The sequence below is a fragment of the Gallus gallus genome, chromosome 6 (genome assembly GCF_016699485.2).
Source record: "Gallus gallus isolate bGalGal1 chromosome 6, bGalGal1.mat.broiler.GRCg7b, whole genome shotgun sequence".
Classification (NCBI taxonomy): domain Eukaryota; kingdom Metazoa; phylum Chordata; class Aves; order Galliformes; family Phasianidae; genus Gallus; species Gallus gallus.
Window position 1 is genome coordinate 10,291,382 of NC_052537.1, and position 15,452 is coordinate 10,306,833.

The 15,452-nt window shown below is 45.6% G+C and overlaps 1 protein-coding gene across 3 annotated transcripts in view; it reads right to left on the bottom strand.

Annotated features, from left to right (window-relative positions):
- The window catches only part of PTEN (phosphatase and tensin homolog), a 46,874-nt gene extending 31,690 nt beyond the window's left edge, over window positions 1–15,184 (bottom strand). Inside the window, exons 1-3 of one of the 3 annotated variants that reach the window (XM_040702867.2) lie at window positions 15,107–15,184; window positions 14,531–14,650; window positions 427–511 (exon numbers count right to left, since the gene is read on the bottom strand). In XM_040702867.2, the coding sequence (XP_040558801.1) occupies window positions 427–511; window positions 14,531–14,609 (164 nt within the window). In that variant the 5' untranslated portion in view covers window positions 14,610–14,650; window positions 15,107–15,184. Of the gene's footprint in view, window positions 1–426; window positions 537–12,425; window positions 12,693–14,192; window positions 14,651–15,106 lie in introns of those variants that run through there. The other 2 variants (XM_046943267.1, XM_046943266.1) reach the window with 2 other exon arrangements.
- Window positions 15,185–15,452: the final 268 nt, after the last annotated feature.

Here is a 15,452-nt window from a genome sequence, read left to right on the forward strand (position 1 = left end):
TAGAGCCATCTGTTACTTACTGCTATCAATCAAAATTAACTTAAGCACCTCATTTATCAAGTGGAGAAAGGCTATGTGCAAACACTCTGAAATGCCATCAGCAATCAGAGGAAACTCTCGATACCACACGGATGCACATCTTTCTAAAAGCAAAGAATCTCATTTTACTGCAACACAATTTGCCAAGTTCATTTTTTCACATGACAAAGCAGATCTGGGCTCAGCCCAAAACAGCAGCCCAGAGAACGCTGTTCTCAGCGTTTCCAACATTTGTTCAGGAACACTAATAAAAGCAATGTCTACTAGATGAAAAAATTGCCATTTCTACAAGTCAGGCCGCACAGCCTTTCCTAAGCAGGACATAAAAAGGTGCAGGAAAGGACGCTTAAGACAAGACTAACTTAAAGAAGAAAAACGAAGCCTTACCTTACTACATCATCAATATTGTTCCGGTATACTCCTTCAAGCCTCTCCGCAGGAAAACCCATAGCAATTATGTTTGGATAAATATCTGAATATGCGAGTTACGGAAACTGCTGTAAAATATGTAAACATGTGTAATAATATTAAACGGACATTGTGAAATATTTCTTTGCTCCTGTACCAGTCGGAGGAACAGCCTGGAGCAAGTTCCATATTCCAACAATTCAACGTTCCATATACAGTAATAGGGGGTTTCTTCCAGAAACAAAACAAAAAAAGAGAAGAAAAGATCAGGGGAAGAAGAATCAGTACAGTATTTTTTTTCCATAAACAGCAACGTACCACATCCAATCCAACAGAAGTCTGCTTATAATTCACAGATAACTTAATAGAAATCCGTACTACTGAATAGCTGATGTTACCATCAAGTAGAAAAGCAATGCACTAGAAAAGCCAAACCGTGCTACCCACACCCACCATGCCTCATCTCACTAAATCTGCACGTACACTACACACTGGTCTCTCTCTACAGTTTGAGTGGTGTGTTAAATCCAGCAGGAAATTATTTTACAGTCTTGGATGACTACATTGCAAGATGCTCCAAGTCAGTGCCATGGTGAAGTCCCCAGCGATCCCCAAATCCACGTATCATGCAACACAAACACATAAAAGCACATTTCATAGAATCACCACGGTTGGATAAGACCCACAGGATCACGCAGTCCAACCATCCACCCATCACCAATAGCTCTCACTAAACCACGTCCTTGCAGTGGTACATTCCATCACTTTCCATGATTTCCATAGAACAGACCAACAGAACAGCTGCTAAAGGTGAGATACTGCAAAGCATGGGAACACACAGAATTAAAGACAAGATATAGAACTTGTTTAATTAAAAACAAAACAATAACAATCCTCCTTTCTGGTAAAAAAATATCCGATTTCTGATATCTGATTTATTCTGAACTACCTACAATTTGCTTACCAAAAGGAATACAACCTGAGATAAAGAACTCCAGGAAAGAAGAAAACCACTCTGCTAAGGAAAAAAAAAAGTAAAAAAGTAAGCTTACATCCAGAGCAGATGTGTAAAGAATTCACGATAGTTTGCCAGAAAATGATCAGTATTTAGTATGCTGGTGGTGTAATGATATATGTTGTCATTGTTTTTTAAACACAAGAAAACAGTCCTTAGTTTTAAACATCAGAAAAGTTAATGCAATGAAGAAGTTTCACTGAAAAGCAAAACAGAAATGAAACCGGCAGCTCAAAAGCAGCCTGTACCCCACCACATTAACATACTCCTCCTCAGACTAATTTTAGAAGGAATAAGAACGATATGTTTGCAGTTGGCCCCACTTTAAGCAAGGGAGCTGGAGCAGGTGATTTCCACAGGTGCCCTTCGACTTCAATTATTCTAAAACTACAAGAATGACTGTCCTTGTTAAAACACCAACAATACAACAAAACTGCCAGGAGCAGGCAGCAGGATGAAGGCACTGCAGCCACTTCCAAGGTATTCATATTCCAGTTACCTGCACTCAACAAGAAGCCTGAAATATGCTGCAAGCCACCTCACCCTGCCCTGACAGAGCTCCCACAAGCCCGAGTACTCGCAGTAAAGCAGCACGGACTGAGTTCTGCAGTCAGCTGAACAGTTGGCCAGCTGGAGAGCAAATCTTTATAGCAGTACGCAGAAATTATGTCTTCTCCAAAAAAGAAAAGAAAAAAGAATCTAGCATTTACTGTGTGGTATTCAAGTACAAATAAGCATCAGTCTGCCTAGACTGCTCTAGATGACTTATGCAGACAACAATCAAAAAAGAAAAGAAAGCTTCTGAGGGATCCGAACAAGTATCTGTAGCCACCTCCTCAAACACTGACACATAAAAGGGATTTATGCCTGGTTTCCAATTCACTCTGCACTTCCCCAAAGCTCAAAATAAGCTTATCTTAGAGAAATTAAATTGCTCAGCATTCAGATCCCGTGATAATTTCTGATACTATCACATCACATCAATCTTCAACTTTGAACTTCGCTCTGAATGGATTCTACTCCATCAGCAGACCACACCTCTCAGCTCAGGTAGCAAAAGCATGATACAATTTGCAATGCATTTACTATTTCATCAGTTATTACTTGCTGTAAGCATAAAAAAGCAGTTGTAAGCCATGTGCGCTCCACGCCTAGCACACACCAGTGGATTACCTGCCATCAGCTATCATATCCCATTGCTCCCTCCTTGCTCCTGATCTGCAGACCACAGAGCACACATCTATCCACTGCAGCTCTACCATTTTTGCTCAAAGCACCTCCATCTGTACACTGCTCTGAGCAGGAGGGCCCTATAAATTACTGTAACAAAATAATCCAGTCTACTAGTCTGGTTCTCACAGCACCTCTGCATGGAAGACAAGCACTTATGCTTGCAACGGGGTTAAAATCAATTCATTTTGACACACCACATAAAAACCGTTCAAAGCTCTGCATCAAAAAAAACCCACCTGTTTCAACTAGAATATTACCCATGACACAGACATTAGGGCTTCCCAGAATTACTGTGCAACTTGCTCAAATCTTTATTTACAACCACAAGATTTACTACGCGGCTTCATGTATTCAGCTCAGTAGCTTCTCTTCTTGCTGTCTCTGAGACACTAAAGGAGGAGATACATCCCAGTATTCCCAGATGGTACGAGATGGAAAGGAGGCAGAGAAGAGAACATCTTAGCAGCATTTCCACTTCACAGGCTCACAGGTGTCCAAACACCAAAAGCCTTGAACACGCACGCAGATGGAGATAAAAGGTTCTGAATTAACCGGGCAGTCTCACACTTCTGGATAGTGCAGTCCTTCTTGGCCCTGGACTCTCAGGTGGCTCCTCAAGGGTGCTACACGTGCAGCACACACACAGCTCATTTACACTTCCTCTTTCTAATTCACAGCAAACCAACAAGAATTGAGGACACTCGAGCTTAATCGTGTATCAGTACTACAGGTGAAAATTTAATCCCTGAGCTAGTATCACAAAAGATGTTCCAGAAAATGGCAGCAAACTGAAAAAGACTTCAGACGGGGAGGAAGGGGGAAAAAAGTGCCAATCAATTTACTGATGCTGATTCAATTGAAGTGTTGTGTGCTGTAAGCTTTTGGAACAGGACAAGACAAACACCGAAGCACTAGTGGAAAAAACAAATATCCAACAGTGAGCTCAGCAGGGGTTCTGATTTTAGGCAAGCATGATTGTCTTTAAACAGGCACACCAGTCTCTCTTCCACCTAAATATAAGTGTCCTGAAGTACCTTCCTTATTATCTCCGCACATTAGGCTGGAATGCAATTCCCACACCACTGCTGACTCACTGCTGTCTGTGAGGGATCAGGCTGCGCAGAGCAGCGGGTGCAGCACGCCAGCATCACGCTTCCACGGCATTCATTGAGCCACAGGATTCCTCTGCACCGAACAAAAGGAAGCGACAACTCTAACAAGTGTATTCATGCTGCTGGGGAAGAGCGTTTGGTGGAGTCTACACAGGCTTCTGACAAGCATGTTGAAGAAGAGTGCTGCTCCGGAGACCTCCTGTTGGTACCAACGGCCAAAAAACATCCTTTGCTTTGCCAAAAGAAAGACTGAAGAAGGAGCAGTAGTGCTTTCACTGCCTGCGCTGATGATACAAGTCCTACAAAACTGCTATGTTAACCAAGTTGGTCCACCCTTTCCTGATAAATCTGCACTGAGAAGGCGATTACCTCTACTGCACCAATACCAGCATTCTATTTTTCTGATGCTGGGCTCCTCCCCAGACACAGCTATCATTTACCATCCCAAAGTGTGCGGAGCTGACATTGTTATGGTAACACCCCAGAGCATCACCTTCAAGGAATCACTTCCATCGTCACCATGCTGCAAGGCACAGGGACACTGCTCTTCATACAGGAATAAATTGACAGGGATTTCCAAGGATCAAATTCAAAGAGTCACTAGCAAGATGACGTTTCTCATGGGAGCTTGGAAGCTGGGCTTCCATTCAAAGCAAGAATTCCAAGCCATCGTGAAATTAATAATGGTACCAATCATTTTAGAAAGCTGGATGATCGAGCACATACAACAAGTTCATCATCAATTCCAGCCTCACTTCGAAGAGACAAAAGGAAATGGTTAAAGCCTCAGCCAGTTACTGAGGCACTTCTACAACGCTTCCAGTTTGCATGCAGAAGCAAAGTTAACCTAAACAACATAAACTATCACAAAATTGAAGCAGGCTTACTGAAAAAAAAAAAAAAAGGAAATAAAATCTGCTGCGTTTTGCCACAGCAACTCTTTCCTAAGGAACTCATTTCCAAAAATGGTTTCAATACCTTTTAAAGGACTTCTTTCTTTCTCAACTTGGGAATCATAAGCTGAGATTTCACAGTTAAATATAAATAAAACAACCACCAAGACAGACTGAATGCACTGACACACACCAAGACATAAAAATGAAGTACCCAGCAGTTTGCTGAGATGCCCAGCACTACCAAGCAATGCTATTTCAGGGTAAGACAAACCGGAGGAAAAACTTCATATGCTGCTGCTTCGAGAACATTTTTGCTCTAACGCAAAAAATTGCTTAAAGCCTGAAATAATTCCCATGTGCTAAAGATGACAGCTCCCCAGGTGCTATGAGAAAACCTCCGTATCGTTATGCAAATCAGCAGTTATAATCATTTTCAAAAGTAGTTGTCCAAGTATCCACATTTTGCAACGATCCAATTAAAGAACGTGCAGTACACGCTTAAACCTTAACTTTCATGTGTGTACATATGCAAATGACTCACGTTGGTCTTTTAATTTAAAAATGTGATTTTCCTCACAAATTCGGTCTTTTTCCTAATCATGGAAGCAGGCCAAAAAAAGCACACTGAAATATTTCCCAGTTCTCAAGTAGACACAAAAAGCAGCAAAAACACACAGCCACAGCCCCTCCTGCAACGATCAGTCTTCTCCATTAATATCCAGAACTTTACCCATTAGCATTTCTAAGCAATGTATGAAGTTCTATTTCAAACAAAGTAAGCATTTAATCCCATGTCCTTGCTCTACTCTAGGAGAAAACCAGAAATCTAACGACCTAATCTTCCTATTTTGTAAGCATGCTCGAGCATGCAGTGCAGAATTTACATACAGCTTTACTTTCTAAACCGACACCAACAGGCTTTAAATCAAAGTCCAAACAAAAGACAACTTCAAAACTATTAGCCCCATGCAACCAAAGGTTGCAGGAGGATCTACTGGTCATTAGACTTCATTGTTCTTTAAAAAGGAAATTTCAAGTAAGCTGAAGATTCCTGAAGCTGGGAATAACGCGTAGCGTTCAAGCCAAGCTTTGAAGCTAAAAACTGCGAAGCTCCATTTGATAACACTCCGAAGAGCAGGGGAACAACATTGCTTTGAAGACTCCCAAAACTGCTCTGTTGTGTCAATTTTTCTGCAATTCTCAGGAACTCAGCTATTAGCAGCCACACAACGTAGTCTAGCAGCACATCTGTCCTTACCAGCTTTGCAACATTAGCGTACTAACCTCAACTCTTTTAACTCCAGCTTAAACCCGTCCACATCACAACAGAGAAATTAAATTAAAAGAACTGCTCTGTAGCTGTTCAACAGCTTGACAGCCTGAAGCTACAGAGGGAGTGTTACAAGAAGTGTCCACGCTCCATCCTCAAACAGATTTAAGTGTCCTGACAAATGGCCAAACTCTTTATTAGCGCGAGTTTCTTGACAGCATCCTACAGAAAAAAAAGACACAGGAAAATATGCCCAGCCATATCGAGAAGAGTTTCCCAGCATATATGCTGTTTGGCCTGCATGCATGCATACTCTCATTGTAAATAGGCCGCCAGCCCAAAACACAAAATAAGTTTACTGTTTTTCTCCAAGGCTGGGTAATCAGGAAGTGGAGAGGAAATGAACAGGAAGAATGTTCTTGAGAGCAAAGGAGGATTCCTTGTAGCCAGCCAGCTGCACTTGCCAACTCTACCATCTGTGCCTTAAAGAACAAGAGAAGAGACCAACTCAGATATTGCTGAGAGAAACGTTTTATGATTTCGGAGAAATGCATTTAACCCATTAATGCTCAACATTTCAATGACAACCTTTTCTTCCTCTCTCTAAACCTCAAGCTTGTAATTTAAACATAGTGACCTACACAAGGAATAACAGGACTGTGGCTCCTTCATTCCCAGATTCCTACATTCCCAGATTCCAACAGCGGGAAGGACTAAATCAGAAGAAGCTTTGAAGATGTTACCACCAGTTGCATTGTCACCTCCACCCCATCGTGGGGCTTTCTGGACCCACACGTGCTTATGATGCTGCATATCCAGAACCATCCTCAGAGCAAGAACCTTCTCACAGCTCTGTGAGTTGTGTGAAATACATCCTGGAGCTCTCAACCCCAATGGGGCTTTGCTGAACAGCTAAGAGGAACAAGAAGACTGAAAAAAAAGCACTGAATCTACAGAATAACCAGGCACTTATTTTTTTCCGTAACAGTCTCAACCTCATAAACCTCACAGCACAAATACAAAAAAAACATTAAGAGAGAAGCATGAAAAAGGATGTTTACGCTGCAGAACTTGTTCTGACAAGAACCAAGAAGAATTCCTGCTCAACTCCCATTTCAACACGGCCTGGGATTGCAGACCAAGTAAGCCATGCAGATGGTGGGCAGAGGACAACGCCTGCTGTATGACTTTTTCAGCACAGGAAACCTATAAAAGCAGCTTGGCTTTCACACTGCACTTTAAGATTTACCTGGTTTTACCTACATATCAAATTCAGCACAAACTCCATCGTGGTGGAAGGTTGTTACGTCTCCAGCAACGCTCTCAGAACACGGCCACGCTTTGCACCATCTCCTCTGGAGAAGCACCACTGCATGCTTAAGCACATCCTAGCCTCAACCACCCACAGAAAAATACAAGAATTTTATTCAGTAGAACGCAGCACAGAGAGTCACTACTTTGATATTTACTGACAGGAAGTGAAAAATGGCTCAGACTCAACTTTTTGCAAGGCCGAAAGGACATCCAAAACTTTCAGAGACAAGGGAATTCAGAATAGAATTCAAGCTGGAGAACAAATACGTCGTACTGAAATGCTTTACAAAACCTAAGCTACAAAAATTAGGATTTAGCCTAACTTCAGGGGGGGGCTACGAGAGAATATAAAGACAAGCAGCAAAACAAGGCTTTGGGCCAGCCTAATAAACTGTTTCTCAGTCATTCAGCTCCAAGTAGATACTACTGAATTCTAATGGGATGCAGTGTTTGCCTCCTCCTCGTGTTAGTACAAAAAATAGGTGTTACTTCTCTCACAAAAAAAAAAAAAACAGAACAGAAAATAGACAACCACTTCAATTCTAGTCCAATATGTACCCAGCCAAAGCAAGAAATTAAGCAAAGGCCTCTAAAAAAAATTAACCATGTGATTAAAAGCTATTATACCACATACCCACAAAGGCAGAATTAAGTTTACGAAGACATCTCTTAAGCACTTCGCTGCAAAGAATTGGATATGAAGCAGTTTTTATGCACTGCTGCATGTTGGGGCTGCAGAGCTGGGGTTTCATCTTTGCAGAGAACAATGCCAACTTTTGCCACAGTCATCATCCCAAACACAGAGCAGGCGAGTTTCATTTTCTAGCTGCGCAATCAATTACCACCTGAAATCACAGAGCACACTACCTCAGCTACAGTGCTGAAAAATCATTATTAAGATAACTCAGATTTATGCAGTACGATACAGGGCCTAATTGCACGATTATTATACTTATGCTCTACAAAACTCCTTTTTCATGGCTTCACAGGCGAGACAACAAGGCAGAAGACTACGGGAGAGAGGAAGATGCTAGCCTGAAATGGGAGCTAGAACAAGGCTTTGTTTACATCTGGACTAAGACCTATTTAAAAACCAAGAGCAAGCTGAACCCAAAGCAGAGTCAACTGCCCAGAAAGCGTTCACATTTCAGAAGAGAACATGCTCTACTGGGCCACGCACGCACATTCCCAAACTTTAAGATAAATTCCCTTCTTACAACCTAGAAGGCATCATCCCAGCAGCTCACAGGAATGCCCCAACTTGCACAGCTAATGCCCAAAACCACGTCAGAAGTGCTAAATCACAGGAACCCACAACTCTCCTAGTACTTACAACGCGACAACAGGCACACATAGCTCCATCCTACATCCCATTTACTCCCTTGAAAAAGCCATCCAACATCAAATAAAAACCAATACCCATATCAAATGGACACAAATCACATGTAGCTCTGACATCCAGATTGCTAGCTGGGTGCTTAAACAAGAAGGAAGGTGGACTTTAAAACGATGTTACTTATGACTAACGACAGCAAGTTGGGCCTCCTAGTTAAGGGGTCTGAAGACTCAACTGTCTATTCCCTCCCTTCTGTTTGGGTTTTGAACACAACTGCTGTCCCATACATCGTTTTCTTGGTTAAATACATTTTAACAGGGCATCCTAGGCCAAGGTACCATAGATAATAATTTGGCAGCTTATTTAGCATTCATATGGCAACAACAAATTCACTAAAAATATTTTTTCCTTTGAGAAACTACAAGAAACTACTCAAATCCACAATTGGCAGAAGCAACGTGGTAGACAGAATCTTAACGTATAAAATTTCAGTTTCACAGTTGCTAAATTCTTTAGTCTAGCTTCTGTGTGGCCATCTTTTCTTTTTAGCATAGGGGTTTTTCACATAATCTGTTAATAAAACATAATTTCAGTAGGATTATTACAGCACAAGTGAAACCAAGCGCTTCTACAACAACAGAGGATCTAAGTGTCCACATAATCCTGCAAAGAGTTAAACAGAAAATACAATCACTTCTCTTTTGGAAGAAAATTAGGAAATTCTATACTCCTCTTTGCAGTGCTTTAACGCAACACTGAGTACATACCGGCTTTCTGCACAGCACTCACTGTACTTCACAGCCTTTTGGTAGCCCAAAAAAAAAGAGTGAAATGTAATCAGCATAGCACTGGACAGCACAGGAAAAACTCTTTTTTGTCCCCAAGAAACACGCTCACCGTCAGTCCTAGCAGTCACCAAGAGTTAATGCCTCCACACGTAGCAATCGCAGCACTGCACAGGCAGGGCTCTGGGGACCGTATCCTTTCCCTAAATGTACTGTAACCACCTCATGAAGGCCATGGAAGTCCCTGTAATATCTTGAGGACAGAAGGGCCTTCCTGGCTAGCACAAGTTCTCCAAAGAGTCATTTCAGAATTCAATAACCTTCTTCACGAGTGAAGTTTAACCCAGTGCTGATGGGGGACCACTCAATTAACCGAAGAGCTGAATGGGATCTTCAGAAGCACAATGCAGACCAACCAACCCATCCTTGCTGAAACCTCTGAGCGCTGACATGATTATTCCTCCAGGGCCCAAAGCGACAGCATCTCATCAGTGGGTGGCAGACAATGAAAATCCACCTGGATTTTTACTTAAAAATCACAATGCTTGAACCAGAACCACTTCCAGTAACAAGCCTGTGCTTCATTCAGCACGACCCAAACAAGGTTTTAAGGGAAAGCTTTGGTTGCTCTAAAAATTATACACACGTCACTAAGCTTGCAAACAGATTTCAGTGGTACTGTTTGGTTCTTTTTCCCCCTCCTGTATCAAATTTTCTTAGTGACCCTTAACGTGTTCTTATTATCCATACTCATTTCTTTTCTCAACATGAAAAACACATTTAGTCATCACATCTACAGCAGAGCTACATGAAGAAGAGGATTAGTTTGCAACTCCTGTTGATTTAAAAACGTGCACAAACAATTATTTTTTAACTTCATATTTAGCTTGTGCAAATAGTCTCCAGCAACGCTGCACATTGATTACAGTTTCTGATGATACAAGGCCAAGTAGTGTATTCAGAAGCCTGCACAACATTTAAGCAGCACGATGTGATGAACTTTAAATTTGCCAAGCACCTTCAATTCCTGTCCTGATCAATCGCAGCAGAAAAGCTGGGCAGAGAGGGGCAGGGGCTTCTCTGCAGTGATGCAGCGAGGGATGCACAACCCAGCAATTGCTAGAATGGGGTTTTTTGTGCGTAGGCTTCAGCTGTCAAACACCGCTATCAAAAAAGATGCACATGCTAGAGCAAGCTGTCACTGGTTCTTTCTTGGGTTGTGGGGAATATTAAGGGATCACCTGAGCAGCAAATCTAACTTCAGAAGAGAAAATGGATGGAAACACTTGCACCGACTGACACCTTGCTTTCTCAGTCCGGACAACTCAAAAACCTTCCGTAAGCACAGAAAGACTGATTCTACCAGTATCAAATACACCTTCCCACTAGCAGCTAATAACTGAATCACGCTCTGAGAAGCCTCCAGCTAGTCCCATTTCACTACTCTCTGCTCAGGCAGACTTTTTAGTCGAATTCAAAGCAAAACTGACACTAATCTCCTTGTTTAAAATCTAAACCTATCCAGGCTCCACAAGCAAAATGAGTCTGTCAAGCTCTTAACACTACTAAGTAACACAGTTACTCCTGAACAAAGAAATACTTTTCCACCAGTAAAAGCTTTGCCACTGGGTTTCATCCAAACCCTCACCAAACCTTACCACGAGAACAACTTCTTACAAAGCATCTAGCCAACTTCAGTTTTAAAAGGAAAGCAAATATTTTAAAGGAGAGGCATTTCCAACTGCAGTTCTATTTTTAAACTCAGCATGCACCTCATGCCACCAACTCACTTCTTTTCCGGGAGGTTGAGCCATTTTGACTCAAGTCACATAATTTAAAATTTCATTAAAAAATGCAAAAAAGCCTTAGGACTGCAGATAGCATAAAGCAGCTTCCACTCTCTGTTTTAGCATTCTCTGTCTTTCATCACGAGACAAACACATGCAATACTTGGAAATTAACAGCATCCAACATCTAATCTTTGCTGAATATTACTGCAGTTTATACAACTATGTAGGTCATGAAATGCACACGCCTCAGTTAAGCAGCATTCTGTGCTAAGCTCAGACTGCCATGCTCATGCACAGCAGAAGGCCTATAAATCTGAAGCAAGTTCACCCAATTCCATAACGGGCACAAGCAGCTGATTTTTCACTTGGGTCTTGTGTAGTTAAGCTTCCTGTCAAACTCAGTTACACACATACCTAAGATAAATGCAAGCACTGCAATGTAGAAGACTTGCATGCAAGTGTTCTCCGTTCTTCCTGGCTGTAAAATGGACAACAACTGAGCTGCATCACTACAGAAATCCCTATTATAGTGCTTCAGAAAATATAACTGTCCTTGCATCATAAAGAAATGCAGCCATCTTAGAAGAAAGCTATTAATCCAACCTTTCCTTCTCACTCATTTGCAAAACAAAGGTATCTGGCACTACAGAAATGGAGTAGAAGCCCAAATAAATGAGAATTGAAGTACAAAAAAAACCCATTTCCTCTTCTAATTTCAGAAATATTTTTTCAAAAACAGTGCCTAAAAAGGCAGTTCGGGGAAAAGAAAGTTTGATCAGATGAAAAGTTGTGTCAGTATGTTCCTAAAGACACGTTTCATGACCAGCACATGGGCTATTTTCATCTAGTATAAACAAAGCTACTAATTTGAGAAGCCATCATTTCCCTTACCTTAAATCCCGTATTACCAGTACAGGAACAACTCCTAACTGCACTGCCCAGACCCACAAGTCCCAAGAACAGCGGATGGACACCTGTGCTCATTTCACAAGGATGTAACACAGCCCGTAAGAAGAAGCACCAGTGATGTTCCAGCCCAGATCCTCAAAAGGTACGTTAACAGTCCAGCAACAAAATCAGCCTGTTTTGGCACCTGGGTATTCCCTGCAGCTCCTTGAAGAATCAGCTGTGTCTGAAATATAAAGACTGCAGGCCTTTGTCCACCTGGGATGCCGAGACATGATGGGAAAAGGAAAGAACAGACGTTCAGCTAACTGGACACCTCACCTGGGTTCCAGTCCATGCCCCGGTTGGCTCACTGGAGGATTTCACATCGCATCTCCTTTGGCCCATGCTGCAGTGCCCGGCTGTTGCGTGCTTTGGAACTTCTACCGAACTGCTCATTTGCAGAAGGGGTTCACACCTCAGCTCTCCTCATCCCATTCAGTGCCCAAGTAACAGGACTACGCACCCCCTCTCAGTCCTTTAGGCTGAGGGAAACAGCTCCCCCAAGATGACTGTTAGCCACAGGATGCTCCTACAGACATGGGAAGGCTGGGAAGCACAGCCAAATGCAGGTGGTCACTTGTTTCAGCCTCAACATTTTGAGCTCTGCCACACAGTGAGAAGTGCCTTTGAGATCCCAGTCCTTCTATCACACACCACATATGCCTACCCAATACCTCACTGAGGTTTCAGGTTTTCTTTAATACCACACTGATTCCCAGGCCAGTCCTCTGCCTAGGCACATAAGTAATAAGCAGGTTGCTTTGAAAGTATGATAACCAACCATTTCATCAAAACTCTATGAAAAGAGCATCTCCAAGAAGCCTGCACAGCGATAAAACAGTCAACTTTCACCTCTGCAGCGTCAGCCTTCAAGTAAAGCCATTACACTGCACACACAGCAGTCTTTATTCATTAATTATCCATTAAATGTGAAGCTATGAAAAAAAGAGGACTGAATATAAGCTCATTTCAAACACACCTTCACAACTGTTAAAAAAAAATAAACACTTTTCTCATGAACTCTATTACAAAATTGCAGCCAGCTACTGCTTTCAGAAACATTAGTTTAAGTCCAGACTTCAGTGGCCTAGCTCTAATTAAAAAGAAAAAAAGAATAAATGTAACGAAGCAAAAAAGTGTAGAAAAAAAAATCATCAATAAATTCCAATTGGCACATCCTAAGCAATCCTGAGGAAGAAAATCCAGACTCAAAATTCACCCATTTTCTTGCTTAGAGCAGATCACACTCATTAAGAAGATGCGTTTGGGTCAAAAAGCCCCACCTACCAGCAGCACATTTGGACAGTGGTACCTTAAACACTAAAATCTGCAAGGACAAGGCCAAGAGATCACCACTTTGCCACCACTTAACTGTTTCCCAAAAGTTCCCATCCAACACATTACTCCCAGAATCACAAACCTCGCTGAGACTGTCCTTAAGTGAGCACCGAACACTGCTGTGTCAGCCCAGCAGCAGGCCAACAAAACCCACGGCCAAACATCGCAAACACTAAACTCATGCTGGGCTTTATCAACATCACATGGGAACCCACACAGCAGAGAAGGATTTGGGCTCCTTAACTGAAAGCTCAGTGTCCCCTGCTTAAGTCAAGCACCTTTCAGGCCATCACCGCTTTAGGCCAAGCCAAGTAACATCACGAGCTCTGTACTGCTCCTGCCCTAGGCTGCCTTTGGAGCATCTGCTGCAACACGAGCTCTCAAAACTGCGATTTTTGCCCTGACCCCGTTGGAAAGCAGCGAGCTCTCTTTCTATGCAAATAAGGCTGGAACCAAGGCATCAAGACAAGACCGGAACCACAGCAACACAGAACGCCCCTGGCTGGCAGGGCCCACAAGGATCACCGAGCGCGACTCCTGCCTCCGTGCAGGATGGCCCAACCCCAGACCGCACGCCAAGCTGCGGGCGCCGCATCTCCCAGGAGGGCTCAAACATTCGGGCCCGGTTCGCACTTTCCCCAGAGCTTCCCCACCGCAGCAGCGACCAGATCAGGCCGCACCGCATCCCCAGGGGCACTCGGCACGTACCCCGAGGGCCACCACAGCCGCAGCCCGGCAGCCGGGCTCGCCGCGCTCCGGCTCGTTAGCCAGAATCGCGCACCGACGACACGTCCTAAGAACCACGCTCCCCTCCGTCACGCCGCGCTCCCGTTCGCCACACGTCGCGCCGCCGCCGACGGCGAACACGCAGCGCGATCTTCACACGCGAAAAGACGCGCTTCCCGCGGCCGGGCGGTCCCGCGGTGCCCCTCCGTGCCGGGCCCGCTCCGTTACCCGCCCGGCGGCGGTTAGGTAACGCGGCGCGGGTCTGATGCAATCGCCGGGCGCGCAGCGCTGCGCCGGGCTCGGCGGCGCCGGGAGGATACAGGTCAGGTCCAGGTCGAAGCCATCCTCCTGGTAGCGCCTTTTGTTCCTGCTGACGATCTCTTTGATGATGGCGGTCATGTCTGGCAGGCGGGGGCCGCTCCGGGGCGGGCCGCGGGGCCGGGCGGCGGGCGGCGGGGCCTGCTGCTCCCGGGGCTCAGCCCCGGCCGGGCCCGGCTCCCGCTCCTCCCGCTCCCCCCGCGGCGGCGGCGGCTCCCGGCGGCCGCCCCCCCTTCCTCCTCCTCCTCCGCCTCCTCCTCCTCCTCCTCCTGCCGCTGCCGGGGCGGCCGAGCGGGGGGGCTCCGCAGCCGGGCCGAGTCCCTGAGGGAGCCGCCGCCGCCGCCGTCTTTGAGGCGAGCGAGGCGGAGAGAGCAGCTCTCCGGCGCTCCGGGCCCCGGCAATGGTGACAGCGGCGCGGGCCCCCCCCCGGCCCGGCCCCGCTCCCCGCCCCGCTCCCCGCCCGGGGCGGCGGCGGCGGCGGGCCCGGAGCCGCGCGGTGGGGCCGCGCTGCTACCGGGCGGGCGCTGGGCGGCGGCGGGGCGGCGGCTCCTCAGGGCGTGCGGGCGGGCGGCGCGGCCTGGCTCATACCCCCACTCCCCGCGCCCAGCAGCGCCGCGCGAGCGCTACGCTCCCATCATGGCTGCAGCTTCCGAGAGGGGAGGCCGCGCCGCTCCGCCCCCTCCGCCACCCCGAAAAAGTAGTCCCCGCCACATCGCCGCCCCGCCGCCTCCCGCCGCCGCGCCGCGCCGCCCGGCCCGAGCACCGCCGCCCCGAGACGCGCCGCTCCCCCGCCGCGCCGTCCCCCGGGTGCCGGCGCTGTCCCCTCGGCGGAGGCGAGGCGGAGGGCGGGCGGAGGGATACGGACGGAGAGCGGCTCGGCGCGGAGGTGCTGCGACGATCACGTGGGCTGCCCGCTGCGCTCGC